The 16796-nt window shown below is 38.9% G+C and overlaps 1 protein-coding gene across 1 annotated transcript in view; it reads right to left on the bottom strand.

Annotated features, from left to right (window-relative positions):
* The window catches only part of LOC121287125 (brefeldin A-inhibited guanine nucleotide-exchange protein 2-like), a 118280-nt gene that overhangs the window by 42527 nt on the left and 58957 nt on the right, over positions 1-16796 (bottom strand). Inside the window, exons 11-21 of the mRNA XM_041204689.1 lie at positions 14585-14684; positions 12254-12393; positions 9796-9904; positions 9379-9580; positions 6096-6207; positions 4995-5200; positions 4771-4855; positions 3951-4122; positions 2220-2371; positions 1419-1547; positions 181-339 (exon numbers count right to left, since the gene is read on the bottom strand). Of these exons, the coding sequence (XP_041060623.1) occupies positions 181-339; positions 1419-1547; positions 2220-2371; positions 3951-4122; positions 4771-4855; positions 4995-5200; positions 6096-6207; positions 9379-9580; positions 9796-9904; positions 12254-12393; positions 14585-14684 (1566 nt within the window). The remainder of the gene's footprint in view (positions 1-180; positions 340-1418; positions 1548-2219; positions 2372-3950; positions 4123-4770; positions 4856-4994; positions 5201-6095; positions 6208-9378; positions 9581-9795; positions 9905-12253; positions 12394-14584; positions 14685-16796) is intronic.

Genomic DNA, 16796 nt, shown 5'->3' on the forward strand with positions numbered 1-16796 from the left:
CAGGAGAGAAATTATAGAGAAGGTAACAAGCTTGGAGTTAATCCTATGAATATGAAATGCCCACATCACATCCTGTATAAAGAATCAATCTTTCGGCTCATTTATCTTTACTCATCAACCAATGGAACAAATACTCCAAAGGGATTTCAAGAAATAAATAGCATCTCTCAGAATATTTACCTCATGCCAAGAATTTCCAAGGTAGTTACCATCAGTGTGGGCCACAGTAATAAGCGTCTTAATAGTATCTATATTCTTCTGCTTCATTTCTGTGATGCCAGAACTTGCTGTCAATAGTGTAAAACGGGCCAGAGCTTGAGCATAGGCATCTCGTTCAATCTACACAAATGATGTATTAATAGCAGATTTTATTTCATATCAAATGTAGGTTTAGCTATGCTAAAATAACTATGTTTACATTCCTAAACTTCCCTGCTGTGTATAATGAAAAAGAAACACAAACAAGTTTACACTGGAATTTGATTTTAATTTGTATCTATTTTCTACTTCCAGACAAAAATAATGGCCTGTTTTTCCAACATCCAATCATGGATGAGGCTCAATTTTGATCAATTTCACATTGACAAAAACAAAGCCGTTGCCTTTGGCCTTTGCTACAAATTCTGTTCCCTCATCCGAGTCTATCCTCTTCCCTGGCCAAGATCTCATGTTAAAACAAGATTATTCTCAACCTCAGTGTCCTATTTGAATCAGAGCTGAGCTTCTGACCCTATATCTTCATCACCACAAAAACACCGCCTGCTCACAATTCCATGACTTATACCTCCCCTCCACTTTAACATATCTGATATTGAAACCTTCTTCCATGCTTTCGTTAGCTCCAGACTTAACCATTCCAATGCTTTCCTGGCCAGCCTCCCATTTTTCATCCTCCATACGCATGTTCATCCAAAACTCTGCTACCTGTATCTTAAGCCACATCAAGTCATGCTCGCCCATCACCCCTGTGCTTGCTACCTTGCAATTGACACCGGCATCTCAATTTTAAAATGAGTTTGGCATTTGAATCTCCCCATGGCGTCATCTCTCGCTATCCTCCTCCAGCTCGATAACCCTCTGAAAACTCTGCATTTCTCCAACTTACACATTCCCCACTCCCTTTGCACCACCAGTGGTGGCATATTGCACATCCCTGCTATCTTGTGCACTTCCACTGGCAGCTATGCCATCAAACGTCTAGGTTCTAAGCTCTTGATTTTCCTCAATAAACCTCTTGACCTCTCCCAGACAGGCGCCATGATGGCAAAATCGTGGTTGGGACTAGAAACAGTCACGACTCACAATCTTATCTGAAGAGCAGAAGATTCCAACCATTGTGTGCAAAACTTAGATTGAGGTTTGAAGAAAAAGGTTCTAAATTAACACAGCATGGATGTTGGGGACACGCAAATACATACCTGCATGCCAAAAATGCAGGCTATCCTAACTGCACAGCGAATGCCTTCCAGGCAAAGGAAGGCCACATCAGGATCATCACAGTCTTGTAAGCCAACACTGAATGCTGCTAATAGTGGTGTCCATGCCAGCTGCAAATAGAAATATAAAGATTTTCAATGACATTGCCTGTCTTTCACAATGTTGATGATATTACTCAAAATTGAGAGCATCTTCATTGACAGCAACAGGACCAAAACAATTATTGTAAAACTAAGTGTCCATTTGTGTGTTTTACAAAATAAAAGGTTGAAAACCAAAAAGATATAGTCATCAAACATACATTGAAGTATTCTCACCAGTAATATGAAGCATATTTCCCTCTAAAATGGAGATCAAATTTGCACTCTGTTATCATATGGGCCATCTGAATAAAGTTAAGTTTTCTGTCTTGGGAAACTAAATAAGTTGTGTTTTCTCCACTGCTGCCAATGAAAGTGGGAAATCTGCTTCCAGGCTTCAATTGGTGTTGTATTTGAATCACTTGCTCATAGAACAGACCATGGTAACAGAGATCTTGGAATTTCCACTGTTCTACTAGCAAAGCAAATAATCAGAATATGGTACCTCAGTGTAGCACAGTCATAACCAAATAGCTACCAACTGAAGAACTTCAATTCAGACAATAACTTAACTTCTCCACAACAAAGTACATTTGAATGCATGCTGTAGTTCCACGCCTCCAGTCAGCTGCAAGCTTTCCTGGGATCTCTGTTAGTCATGACATGGGGAAAAAATGATTTGAGATTTAGCAACAAACTTACTTTAAACATTGGTCTGACATGCTCAAGATGTGTAGCACTGGTAAATGGTGCCTGTGCATGACTCACTGCCTCCATCAGAACCTTGGCAGTTTTTGCCATTTGCTCCATCTCAAGATTATACAGTAGCCTTCGCTGTTTTTCAGTGGCTACACCTACAAACCAAGATGACAAAAATCTACTTAACATTAAGATAAAACATAAATGGTTAGTAAAAATGTCTCAGTAAATCACAACAAATTAACCCAATCAACGGTTCAAATAGTGTTGTTAACCACAAGTATAAAACTGAAGTCATCTGAACCCCTTAACTAAATTATTATTGACTCAAGCTTATTCCAAGCCATTCATTTTTGCACTGTTAGCTGTTTTCAGTGGTGACATTGATTACCTGTAAAGAAAAAGTAATGAAACATGACTTAGAAGTTATTTGTTGTGTTGCCAAGTTGGAGGTTTCCTAATTATTCCATTTGTACAGAGGGGTCAGTGGTAAGAAAATCACAATCATACTACCATTTGGGAGAGGCAACAAATTTACTATATGCCAGGTAAAATGCGTAAATTTAATATATTTTTTGAATGGCCCTCTATGAAAAGAGTCACAAGTCACTGTGGGAATCTTAAACTTAAGTGGCTTAACAACCAAACTGTTTGCTTCACCAGATTCACAAATTATTCAATTCCAATGGGCCATTGTACAGTTTTTTTTATTAGTGCATGGAATGTGGACATTGGTGGCTAGTCCAGCATTTATTGCCCATTCCGAATTATGGTGTGCTGCCTTCTTGAACCTCTGCAGTTGATGTGGTGTTGGAAACACCGACAGTGCTGTTAGGAACTGAGTTCCAGGATTTTGATCAAGCAACAGCGAAGGAGCGGCGATGTATTTCCAAGTCAGGATGCTGTGTGGCTTGAAAAGAAACTTGCAGGCTGTGTTCCCATGTGTCTGCTGCCCTTGTCCTTCCAGGTGGTAGAGATCGTGGGTTTGGAAGATGCTGTCGAAACAGCCTTCGTGAGTTGCTGCAGTGCATCTTGTAGATGATACACACCGTTGCCACCACGGTGGTGCAGGGACTTAATGTTTAAGGTGGTGGATGGGGTGCCAATTAAGCGGGCTGCTTTGTCCTATATGGTGTCTAGCTTCTTGAGTGTTGTTGGAGCTGCACTCATCCAGTTAAGTGGAGAATATTCCATCACACTCCTGACTTGTGCCTTGTAGATGGTGGACATGTTTTGTGGAATCAGAAGGCGAGTTCCTCTCCACAAAATTCCAAGCCTCTGACCTGCTCTTGTAACCACAGTATTAATATGGCTGGTCAAGTTCAGTTTCAGATCAGAGGTATTCCCAAGCCTGTTTTACTTGCATTGCTTGGAGACTAGCACTTCAGAATGTACTTGTGATGTGCCTGAACATCTATCCAATGTTTCTTGCTTTCAATGAATGCCAATTTAGCTTTAGGTCTTCAGTTAACTCCATAAAATTGTGACTGTAGGTCAAGAGCACAATTAGTTGCTTATGAAGCTTTAATATAGTACACGCAGAAAAACAAAAAAAAAAAGTGTAACTTGCATCAGTGGTTCAGATCCACACAGAATATTTCTAAAATCTATCAAAGGACTATGGCATCCAAAAAACAATTATTTTTGGGAGGATTATTAAAATATCAATGCCATGTGTCCCATATTTAACGACCAGTCTAATGAAACTGCTGCAGTTAAACATGTCTGACTTACTTGGTTTAGTAGACTTTGGCGTGATTGAAAATTCTTTTGTCTCTTTCATGGCAATTTTTTTCCCTGCAATTTCATCATAGATGGAAGACAGGTATTCTTCTGGCAAATCTTTGCTGTCATGGATCCCACGATTCATTTTTATGTACTGTTCTTTGGTCATTTTGTTCTTTACCTGTTCAATACATTAGGTAATGTAAGCCTTGCAATAGCACTTCAAGATATTGATATCTGATTCTTGAATCGTTTCTTATTAAAAGATTATTGCTTTGCTTAAGGAGGTCCTGAAACAGCTAAAAAATAGTTTGTTCTTTTTTCTTTTTGTTACTATTTTGATGGTCTTCCCTGTAGCCTTATTTGTAACAAATAACTATCTGAACACCAGCTGCTGTTTCTTTCGCAACGAGAACAAGGGTAATAAAAATGCTAACAGAATTGGGGCAAACTTTCAACTTTGACTGACGGTATAAAATAAGTGGCACCAGATTAGCTGTCTGTTTTACACCCTGGAGTTGAAAGTTCCACCCATTCTTCATGATATTAGAAGATTTTATTTTGTGGAATAACATGATCCCCTTTTCAATAATGTCCAATCTGATGAATATATGGGAGGGAAATGAAAAACGCATTTCATAGTCATGCTGCATGGGGAATATTCATCCTTGGGAAGGGAAATGGTAGTGGGTAGAGGAGAGATGAAGTCTGAATCTCAAACCCAAATTAATCCAAATGCGAAAACCCCATTTGTGTGTAGCTCAGGAAAACCAGCAGTCACAAAACCAAATCTTCAGCTCACAGGATATTTTCTCATGAAATAAGTTACCTGAGGGCTATGCAGATCCGTTGTCAGCATTATAATAGAGTAAGCCAGAACATATGCCGAGTCAGCACTTGCAAACAGCGTCTGTCTGGGTGGGGGAGTGGGAGGCAAAAAGTGCATTAATTAATTAAATAAATAAATGTTCAATATTTCCAAGTGCAACTTTTTTTTAAAGCCCAAACCCAGATCTCATTTTAAAATATGAAAAGTTTACTCGTAGAATTTACCCTTGATTGCACTCCAAATATCGAGCTGCAAATTTTTCCATGAGTCGGTCAATTTTCTGTGCTTCTCCAGGCAGACGAAATCCTTCAAGGTATATACGAAGTGCTGAGACAAAATCCTTCTCACAGAAATCCAGTTGGTCAACATAAGTGTACATCACCTCTTTGTTGAACTTGGTGTTCTCACCTAGGAACTCACCCACTTGGCTCTGTGTGCAAATTATGCTAAATTAAGTTGAGGCTTTGGTACTAGATTAAACATTCATCCTAAAATTACAATACAAAAAAGCGAGAAGGATGATTCTTTCAATCCACATCCAAAATTACATTATGCTAACATTGAAGTAATTAAAAGAATACCCCAGGATAAGGTCCTTCAATCACATTATTTGTACTCCGAATAAAAATAAATATTTACCATGAACTTGCAATGAATTGGAGTTCATGGGAAGTGCAGGGATTGCGGAGGGGCGGGGGCAACAGCCAAACTGAGACAGAGGTATATTCTTCAGGTGAATTGTTGAGATAATCCCAATCTCAGGGGTATGCGTTCTTATAAAATGTCATGAAATATGCAACATACCAACTACCGACATCATCTTACTTGACCTGTCATATGCTTGTCACAACCAAAAAACTTGTCCACTCATTCATAATTAAATGAGATAATCAAACTGAATTACTGAATTAATCAACACGTATCTGTGATCATGTAGTCAATCATACATACAAAATAAAAATTACATGGGAGGGAGATATTTAAAATGCTGTCCATTTTAGTAATAGCTGTAGATTTATTTAGGATGAATAGAATTAGTAGCTGTCTCAAGTTTCTGGTTTGGCATGCAAACTTAACACTAACCCCATATGATCTACGAAAGTTTAGAATTTTTATGCTTGAGAATAATAAGCATGCATTCCAATCTATGAGAAGGAAAAATTATTCTGTTCTGTCATTTGTCCTATTTTGCATTTTAGGATACTTGGGGTCATATGTTTGCAGCAAAATGTGCATTCAGAAAAATACTGAAATGGAAGAAGCACTATTGCCCTGGTAGAACTAAGAATTTTTATGCATGTTTCACTAACTAATATAAATCTTACTGAATCTAATCTTTCTTCCTGTTGAAGGAACTGTGCAATGTCTTCAGCTGTCGTGCCCAACATTCCTTGTTCTTGCAAGTACTGTATACCTCTCTTTGGTTTTCTGTTGAACCTAAAGACAAAAAAATGCAGGGTTATTGCCGTCACTGACATTTTACAAGAGTGACAATGGAAAGGAGGTGCACAGAATAGATTTTATATGCAAACACAAAGATTTTACAGGTTTTCTAACTGGAGACAAGAACAAACAATGACGTGCATTTTGATGCTTGCAAATAGCAGCTGTAAGTCAGCTTCCTGGACATTATGATACTTGTGTAGCATCAGAACATGCTGAAAGCTGAAACTATTCTGATAAAATTTCAGTCAGTAACCAAGATTGACTATACTTTATCACAACAGCCATGTGCAAATGCTCATCGTTCATTCTAATTCAAAGAAACTATCCCACAAGAAGCTGTCTGGCCCATTAAGCATGCATGATGCTAACTCTTCAATGAGAACTATCCACTTAATGCCATTTCCCTGAATCATTTCATATTCTTGCTTTTCAAATATTCATCCAATTCTTTTTGAAATGATGTTAAAGACTCAGCCTTAGCAGCCACTTGTATTTAATATTTTAATCAACCTCTTTGTTCTTCTAGTGGTAATCCTTAATTTATGCCCCACATATATCTACCAATGAAAACAATCTGGGACGATCTGCTCATGTTCTATCTGCTTGCCCATACTAGTTACTGTACATTAATACATATATGGTATTTATCTATATCCATCTAGTTTAAATTCTACAAGTATAATTTGCCAACCTGTCAGTCAAAATAAATCATTGGACTTATACCCTAACTGCTGGTATGAGGACAGTTATAATACATGGTGCCTGTCAGACTGTTAATCAGCTTGCAAATCCTTCTACTATTTCACACTATTACCTCCAGGCAACTGTGCAAAGATACGAAAATTGGTTGTAGCAGTTTTCGATGAAAAACTGACCACGTTTTTGCTGTCTATATAGTCAAAAACATAGGCATTTTCCCTCAAACATTTCTATAATTCATTTTCACAGAGTGGCAAATTATACTTGAGGAATCTACAATGCTAACCAATTTCTGCCATACATATGCAAATGAAACTCTACAACACATTGCATCAGGCTCGATCAAAAAAGAGGAATAACCATCCCCGAATGCTCATCACATTGTAAGCCAACAGTATACTTGCAAAAGTTTATATTTTTGTTCTCATTATATGTCATTCATCATGAGTCAACTAGCATCTTTAATAGGATGGATCAATATCTGTGAAGTAATAAGATTGAGTGCTACTGAGATATTAACAAAACAGCTTGATATTTTTTGAGAGAATGGTTTGGAAATAAAGTTTCTGCCCTAAAATAAGGGACAAACATGTGAAGCAGAGCAAACTATTGGCTTAGTGGCAGCATTTCACCTCCAAGTCAAAGGTTCAAGGCTCATATCCCGCCCCAGACAGTCCTGGGGAGTGGGAGATCTGGCTCTAAATTCTGATTAGATGTCCAGTGGTTGTAGATGTCCCCAACCAACCCCACTCCCCCCAATCATGTGTTGAAGGAACCAATAAAACTATCCCACCCTATTGGACAAATCACATCAGCTGATATGGGGATAGTTACATTCACATTGTGTCTGTGAAACTGTTAATCACCCTACAAAACCTTGTCCTATTTCACACCATTATATCCAAAGGGACAGCGCAATGATACAAAAACCCTGATCTATATAACAGCATATATATGACACAATGACAGCGACAGATGGAATACATGAAGAAAATTCAGGTGTAAGTGACACATTACAATATGCCCAAATTTACTCAATCCTTTGCACCAATTCTACAAAACCTCCACCAAAATCCTCTGCCAATCATGAGCACATACCTGTTCCCATGCAAATTTCCTGAATTTACGCCAGTTGTGAAGTAAATTAACATGTGAAATGTTAAGTGCAATAGGACCTAAAGTCATATTTCCAGTCTTTGATGGTCATTCTTTTATTCTATTTTTCTTCACGGAGACCTAACATTAATTTGTTCTAGTTTCGAATGTATCTTTGTGGCACCAGGATAATTTACATTCAAAATGGAAAATCTTCCACAATTGTACTTTTAAAAAAATCTTGTGCTTTGGGCACAAGTTGCAATCTTGTGCCAAGTTGTGCTAGTTACAAGTTACAAGTTGTGCTAGTTTTCGGAAGTGTTTTTTTTGTTCAAGTATCTGCTCAAACAGATTTGCTCATTGTCAAACCTTCCATGGGTTGTAATTTTTGTTTTAAAGGTTGCATTGATAAATATTCTTATATTAATTTCAGTGGTAACCTGGTACAATTTTATTAATACAACTGATGAAGCGTTTTCACAAAAATAATGTAAATTTGTGTGTAGACCACCACCTGTGAGTAAGCCGATTCTAAATAACTAAAAATGTTAGAAAGTATTCAGATCTATTCACTGGTTACATTGGTGTACAGTTATCAGTTTCTTAGTTAAAAAAAATTAAAACATTTTAAAAACATCTAATAGTATCCTTGCACCTAAAAAACCTCAATTTTCCAAACTGCCTTGAAGGTCTGCAAATGGGGCAATCAACAGAAATGTACTATGGTGAATAATTCGATCTGGGGCTTGAAATTTCTCGATCTTTTGTGCTAGTTGGGCTGACTTTGAGCAAACTGCACTCAATCAGCAAAACCATGCAGAAACTCCTGCCCTCTGGCACTAATGATGCATAATATCATGATTTGATGCCTGCAAATATTAAATTTCCAAACAAAAAGGGGTACTTGAAGAAGGAATAAATATAGTGTCAATTCAGCATTTTCCTCAGGCTTCAATTGTAACACAGAATTCCACATGTACAATGTCTTTATGTTTTGGCATCTGCTCACGTGATTCTCAGTAAATTTCAGCACAATTCAACTCCAGGAGGATGAACAGATGCCCATAAGATCAATTTCAGAAAGTTCTGGGTTGTTTTGTGACAAAAAAGCTGTGATAAAATCATTCATAGATTGTGGATGGAGCAGGCTTGATGGGTGAAATGGCCTCTTCTCGTTCTCAATTTTTCTTATGCCCAAAGTTGATTGCAACTTGGTTAGTCAAATTTCTCCTTCATAACCTTACTTTGCAAATCCTAGCAGCAGTAAGGGTAGTATATGCATTAATTTGATAAAGCTTTGCATAACAACAGAGCAACACCTAAAGCACGATGAATATTCAAATCTGCACATTTTATTTGAGAACTCACAGATCTATTCCTTGCTCAATAATATCCTTCTGTTGTTTCAGGACTTCAAATTGCTCAGGGTCATCTGCTGCAGATGTCTGAGCACTAATACTCCCAACACCTGATGATATAGTGGAGTCAAAGGAATTTGTACTCCCTCGTCTGCGCGTAGCTTCTGCAAGTTTGCCTTCGCTGTTATCTTGCTCAGATGGCTTCTCTTGACCTACAAATTCAGTTAATGAGAAAGGGAGATTTCAGCTGTGTTATTTGCTAATTCCAGCTTAAGTTTAGAAATTGTTCATGACTTATACACATGATTAAGTTTCCATGATCATTATGATAAATGCTAAAAGCAAACATAACATTTAGGTTTCCCTCATCATTAGGCTTTGTAAAGCAGATAGCAGGTAAGTGTTCACACAGGCTTTGCTAACTCACCAAGATTAGTCTGATGGTTTGGATTTATATATAAATCTTTACTCCATTCAACCATGCATTTCAAGATGGAAACCAAACATTCCAGTCCTTTCTTTCTAAGGCTCAGTTCCTGGAAGATAGATAAACAACATTTCCTCAGTTGAATATGTTATATGTTTAAAAGACAAATATAAACTGGAACAACAACCATAAATTCAACTATGTGCTTCTTGTACTTTGTGAACAGGATATATAGGTTTAAAATGAAAAGTGATTTTTGTTTAATTCTTTTATGTTGAAGAGGAGCACCCCTCTTAATAGTTATAATTTCAGTGGGTTGCATGAAACCAATCTACCGTCAGTGCATGGTTTTGCCTAAAAAAATACATAAATTAACAATTTCTCTATGGCTGCAAATGTTTTTCCTTTAAACTAAGTATTTGCACTTCAATCATTCTGCTTTTCACTGGAAAACTTAGCAGATGAGCATGCTCAGCAGTGCAGAATAATTGCTGGAACCTTGTGCACAAATTTCCAGGGCCCTCTGTCTGAATCACATCTGAACAACACCGGGAAAAAGCAGGTTATGGCAATGTTGAGAAAATCTGAAAGCCCTCTCAGTTTTATTCTTCTGATAATCTTTTGGAGCAGTTTGATACAACTGGGCCATTTCAGAGAGCAATTAAGAATCCACCACATTGCTGTCGGTCTGTAGTCACTTAAAGGCCAGGTTGGATAAAGACAGCAGATTTCATTCCCAAAAGGACATTGAATAATCAGATGGGTTCAGATGGACTTAGAGGCAATACATGCAACATAGGATGTATTGACACAGTCTAAAATATATGGAGATAATCAAGGCCCAGTGCCACAGGAGACTGCATCTGTCCAGGAAGATGCTCGCAGGCATCTGCGTCCTCATCCTTGAAGACCTCGCAGCTTGCAGCACTGGTCGCCATGCTCCACCAGAGGTCGTGAAAACCAGTGTGGCCTTGAACCTCTTTGCTTCTGGCTCCTTCTGAAGATCAGATCAGCTGCTGACCTTTGTGGCATTTTGCAAACAGCAGCACTCCACTTTATCATGCGGGTCAGTGATGTCCTCTTTGCCAGAGCTGCACAGCACATTCATTTAATGACAGCTGCGTATTGTGGGCATTGGGGTTTCACCTCCATTACTGGATATCACCAGGTGAAGGGCACCATTGACTGTAGCCATGTGGCCACCAAGACTTCCTTCCCTCAATGTCCAACTGGTCTGTGACCACAACAAGAGCCATCTCCATGTGTATGCCCACTTTCCTGGCAGCTGCCATGACTCCTTCATCCACCGCCAGTCCATACTGCCTCAAATCTTCATTCCAATCCCCCAAGGCGTGTGGATGGATGCTTGGGGACAAGGGAAATCCCGTGAAGCGATGGCTACCAACCCCTTATGGCAGCCCCAGTCAGACGCACAGAGGCAATACAACCTATGCCACCTGCTCAGCAGGACAACCACTAAGCAAGGTACCCTCTAGTGACTCCTTGGTCTCCAACTCTCCACAAGCTTCATTTCTTAGAACAGGGGATCCATTCTCACCTGCAGTCCTTTTCCTCTGCCTGTCACAGCAGCACCGGCTGTGGGTCTTCTTCTCCAAATCTCTCCGTCTAACTGACTCTGAGAACCTGAACACAGCAAGACTCACTGCCTCCTCCTCTGGATAAGTGTGTTAAAACTTGCACCTTATTTTCAGTAAGTTTTGATTTGAGTTTCTGTCTCCATAACAAGGTCACATGGGTTTGTCTCTGGCCAGATTCAGCCTGAAGCCAACAATTCACCAACCTTCAAGAGGTACGCCTTTAATTTTACTGGTCTCTAAATGATCTCATCAATCTTCCCCACTCTGTAATCTGTGTGTGTGTGTGTGTGTGTGTGTGTGTGTGTGTGTGTGTGTGTGTGTGTGTGTGTGTGTGTGTGTGTGTGTGTGTGTGAACTTCAAGTGTGTGTGCATGTGAAAGTTGGAGTGTCGTTTTTAAAATTATTTTTACTTAGATGAGGTTATGTATTAAAAAAAGACTATGCTCTTTTTAAAAACACAAGAAAACCTGTCTGATCAAGTCTTCTATGGTCACAGCATTTAGACAGTTAAACATTCATGGAATTGGCAAATATATCCTTTTTTTAAAAAAAACAGTTGAAATCGAACGAAGAAGGAAAAAAGAGCCAAGTCATGAGGCCTCTACTCACCTAATCGTAACAATATTTTTGATCAGAAGCAGAAAGACCTTGCATAAATTCAGTTACTTCCATAAAGACTACCTGATGGAAATGATCCTCTATTATATGGAGCAATTATCCTAGACTAAAATGCATTATTTTGAGTAACTGGGTCTTGAAGATTCATAGGTCAAACAGCTCAAGCATTGCAATGACAGGATCCAGATTACAACGTCACTAAATGTTACACTATTCTTCTGATGATTTATAAGATCAATTTACCTGCAGAGGTGTCATCCCCAACTCCTGACCACTTCGTCCCTGAGCAATTTTTGACAAGTCATTCACAAGGCGTTCAAATATATTTGCAGCATTTAAATCACAATCATAGTTCACATAAATATCCACTACGCACTGAGCATCTGAAATATACAAAGATAGGAATTTAATGTGACAATCGACGATCGTCCGGGGTTTAATTTTTTTGATTAAGGAACTTGAGAATCAATTGATCTAAAATCTCAAAATAAAGCACAAAATGCATAACTAATGTTCCCTCTAATTTGATAAAGTGTCACATCAAAGATTATTGCAGAAGATAAAAGCTCATGGTATAGGGGTAACATCTTGGCATGGGTAGAAGATTAGCTGGCTAACAGGAAGCACAGTGGACATAAATGGGTCTTTTTCAGGTTGGCAAGATGTAACAAGCAATGTGCCACAGGGATCAGTGCTGGGACCTCAACGGTTCACAATTTATATAAATGACCTGGATGAAATGATGGATGGGATGGTTGCCAAATTTGCTGATGACACAAAGATAGGTAGGAAACTAAGTTGTGAAGAGGACATAAGGCAGCTACAAGAAAATGTAGACAGGTTAAGTAAGTGGGCAAAGATCTGGCAGATGGAGTATCATGTGGGAAAATGTGAAATTGTCCATTTTGGCAGGAAGAATAAAAAGTATTTTATTTAAATGGAGAGAGATTGCAGAGCTCAGATTCAGAGGCGTCTGGGTGTCTTAGCATATGAAATCATAAAAGGCTAGTATGCAAGTACAGCAAATAACTAGAAAAGCTAATAAAATGATATCATTTATTGCGAGGGGAATCAAATACAAAAGTAGGGAGGTTATGCTTCAATTATGCAAAACACTAGTGAGACCACATATGGAATACTGTGTATAGTATTGGTCACCTTATTTAAGGGAGGATGTAAATGCATTGGAAGCAGTTCATTTGAAGTTTACTAGACTAATACCTGGAATGAGTGGGTTGTCTTATAAGGAAAGGTTGGACAGGCAAGGCTTGTATCTGCTCAAGTTTAGAAGAGTAAGAGACGACTTGATTGACACAGAAGATTCTGAGGGATCTTGACAGGGTGGATAAGGAGAGGATGTTTCCTCTTGTGGGAGAATCTAGAACTAGGGGTCACTGTTTAAAAATAAGGGGTTGCCCATTTAAATTGGAGATGAGGCGAAATCTTTTCTCTGAGGGCTGAGTGTCTTTGGAACTCTCTTCCTCAAAAAGCGGTGGAAGCAAAGTCTTTGAACATTTTTAAGGCAGAGGTGGATAGATTCTTGGTAAGCAAAGGGGTGATAGGTTATTGGGGGTAGACAGGATGTATATTTGAGGTTACTATCAGATCAACCATGATCAAATGGCCTACTCCTTGTTCGTATGTTCTCATGTTCATATGTAACGTCTGTTTGCTCTGCTTGGCCTGTCTGGTGTACTGTGCAGTCCCTTAAAGACTGACACATAGCTATAAATGCATGCATCTTAAAGGAGACATTATGAGCAGCATGCTTGTTCCCTGTGCTTCACATTCTGAATTGCTGCGCCGCTAAGCACCAGAGAAGCTTAACAGGAACACCACGAACACTATGTCAGGTAGTCAAGAAATGTAATCTTGGTTCAAATAAATACGCCAGTTCCACATTATAAAATATTATGGTTACTTCAAAGATTCAAAAGTATTCTATCAAATAGAGCCATGCTGCACTGAAAAGATATCATATCCAAGAAAGGCTGCAACCTTTTGAACCAGCTGAGTTATAGTATATTGGGTCGAAAACACTAAAAGCACATAAATGATTTTCACTGGATGCATCTTTTTCTCCTTCCTTCCCACACATTCTCAGAAATGTTAGCTGTTTTCAAGAACCATTCATGTTCAAAACTCACATGGTTCGCTTGGGCCAGTACCAAATGCTATTCAATTTTTACATGTATAAACTTGGACTTTGGACTTGCAGTCTACTTCACTGTGCACAGTTCAAATACCATGTTGAAAAAGTTAGAACGAATTTTTGGTTACAAACTGTTTTTCAAAATGTGCGTTTCATTTTTGAGAGAATTAAGATTTTTAACCTGGCTTTTCTTTAAGCTGATATTAAATCCTGTTACAAGAACCCTGTTATATACATTTTATGTTGCTGTCCAAGTGATGATTTGTTTTGGAGATGGCAACTGCACTTTGAAGGTTCAGAATGCAAGATGAAAACAAAGTCTGATATGATTCTGGTTTTTGTATACTACAATGGGAATTAATGCTTAGAAAAATAAATTCCTCAGCTGTGTTGAAGGTGAAAAGTATGATAGAACAAATTACCTGCACAAATCCTGGTCAGAGTTTGAATGACCATCCACTTATGCTCAAATGTACTTGTGGATGTTTCCAAAATATTTAGGAAAATCTCTTTGAAGAAAACCTGCTCAATTGGGGAAAAAGGAGTTAACACTTCAAATTCCTAAAAGCATACACAAACAAACTTTACAAAGATCAATATATTTTTCTAAGTAGAATACATTGGTCGACTTGACCAAATCAGACACTATCAACCAAAAGATTGGTTTTTGGGCCTGATTTTCCAAACACATCAAATTCTATTGCAATTTTCTTTTCTTAACAAATGTGACTGGAAACTATTCTCAGTAAGGAAATTCCAAGGGATAGAAAAGTTACATCAAAAGGAAGTTTGTTAAACTTAGTAGATTCCATTAAGCTAGTCTCAGTAGGATGGAAACCAGGCAGGGGACTCAAACAGTGAGTTATGAATCAAAATTCTGGAACTCCCTTCCGAACAGCACTGTGGGTGCTCTTAAAACACATGGACTGCAGCGGCTCAAGGCAGCAGCACACCATCACCTTCTCAAGGGCAATAAATGCTGGCCTGGCCAGCGAGGCCCACATCGCAAATAAAAAAAATTAAGCAGTGGGAAAGAGACAACTAAAGTGCCAGTTCAGAATGAAGGTGGATCAGTGTCTCATAACAGCAGCCACAAATAAAGCACCATTCCCAGGGCTCATCCAGATTTAGTGCTGCTCAGAAAAACAAGCCATCAGTGCCTGTGTGGGAAGATATTGATAGATTTTCACAAAAGCACTACAGATTGTCCAGATAGCAAAAATAGCAACAATGCTTCTCCGCCTGACCTTGAGTGCATTTTCAACCAGGTATATCATTGGGACATGCCTGTGTACTACCTCCAGAATTCTCAAATTCCAGTTGGTACACGAGTTTTACTGTGGACTAGGAAAAAAATAAGTTCATGTTCTAGCCCTATTTCTTAATATTTCAGGAGCAAACAAGTGTGCATTTGTGTACATTAACTTTATGGTCAGCACGAAGAATACTGAAGTAATATACCAGCCTGCTCCAGGAAAGCCCTATCTCTAGCCCAAGATTTCAATCCATGACCAGAATCTGTCAGCAGCAGGTGGGTTCACTTATCTCAGCAACACACTCTATTGAACTGTCTATACTGACATCAAGACACATGCAACAAGTGCCAAAGCAAGAGTGGCCTTCAGCAGACTTTGAACATGTTTGGAAACAAAGAGGAATAATTCTGCCTCCCAATCTCAATCTACAGAGCAATCGTTCTGGCCACTCTGCTCCAGAATGCAACACTTGGATTGTGTACCAGCATCATGCCAAGTTTAAACAATTTGATTCAGCTGCCGCCGGAAGCTTCTGAAGATCAGATGGCAGGACAAAATACCAGACACTGAGGTGCTCACCCAGAGCTGGCATGCCAAGCATCCACACCATATTGAGAGAATCACAATTGTGTAGCCAGAATGCCTGGCATTTGTTTTCCTATATTGAATTGGCTATGGAGTGTCTGAGTCTGGCAGGGGGAAGGGAGTGGCACTCTCATGGCGGTCAAAGGAAGCACAACAGGGACGCTTTGAAGGCTTCACTTAAGTGTTCTGACATCAGCCTCAAGTCCTGAGAGAAGCTCGTCCCAAATCACTAAAGCTGGTGCAACAAAATAAAAAAACAGTGCAGCCTCCTTTGAAAGCAAGTATGCATATCACAGGCAGAGAGAAAATGTAAGGAGAGAAAATTCCAGGCCAGCAACTTGTCCATAACTCAATCATCTGCAATATCCTGTCCTATTTGCAGCAGAACCTTCCAGACGTGACCTGCCTTAGTAGTCAGCTACTGACCCACCAGAACCCTTCAAACCCCCAGATGATGAAGATAGTCACCTTCACCTTGAAGGACGAACAAGAAGAAAATTTGTACTATCTCAAAATGAGTAAAGTTTTAAGTAAAACAACTCTACAACTCCAAGTGATGTACAATGCCAAAGGACTGTCACCAATACTGTTTACTTCAGGATATTAAGATATTTCAATCAATTCCAACTTGGCTCAGATTCTTCGGCAGGACATCACCGATGACATTTTTTTTTTAAAAGAACACTTTCATTCAATAATCCATTCTTGGCTGGTAGTGTTGGAAGTCTTTATTGGGTAAGGTTTAAGGGAAAGCATTCCCTACTTGTTTGTTGGTTTAACTGGAAGTTTGACA

This window comes from Carcharodon carcharias, chromosome 14, assembly GCF_017639515.1.
Source record: "Carcharodon carcharias isolate sCarCar2 chromosome 14, sCarCar2.pri, whole genome shotgun sequence".
Taxonomy (NCBI): domain Eukaryota; kingdom Metazoa; phylum Chordata; class Chondrichthyes; order Lamniformes; family Lamnidae; genus Carcharodon; species Carcharodon carcharias.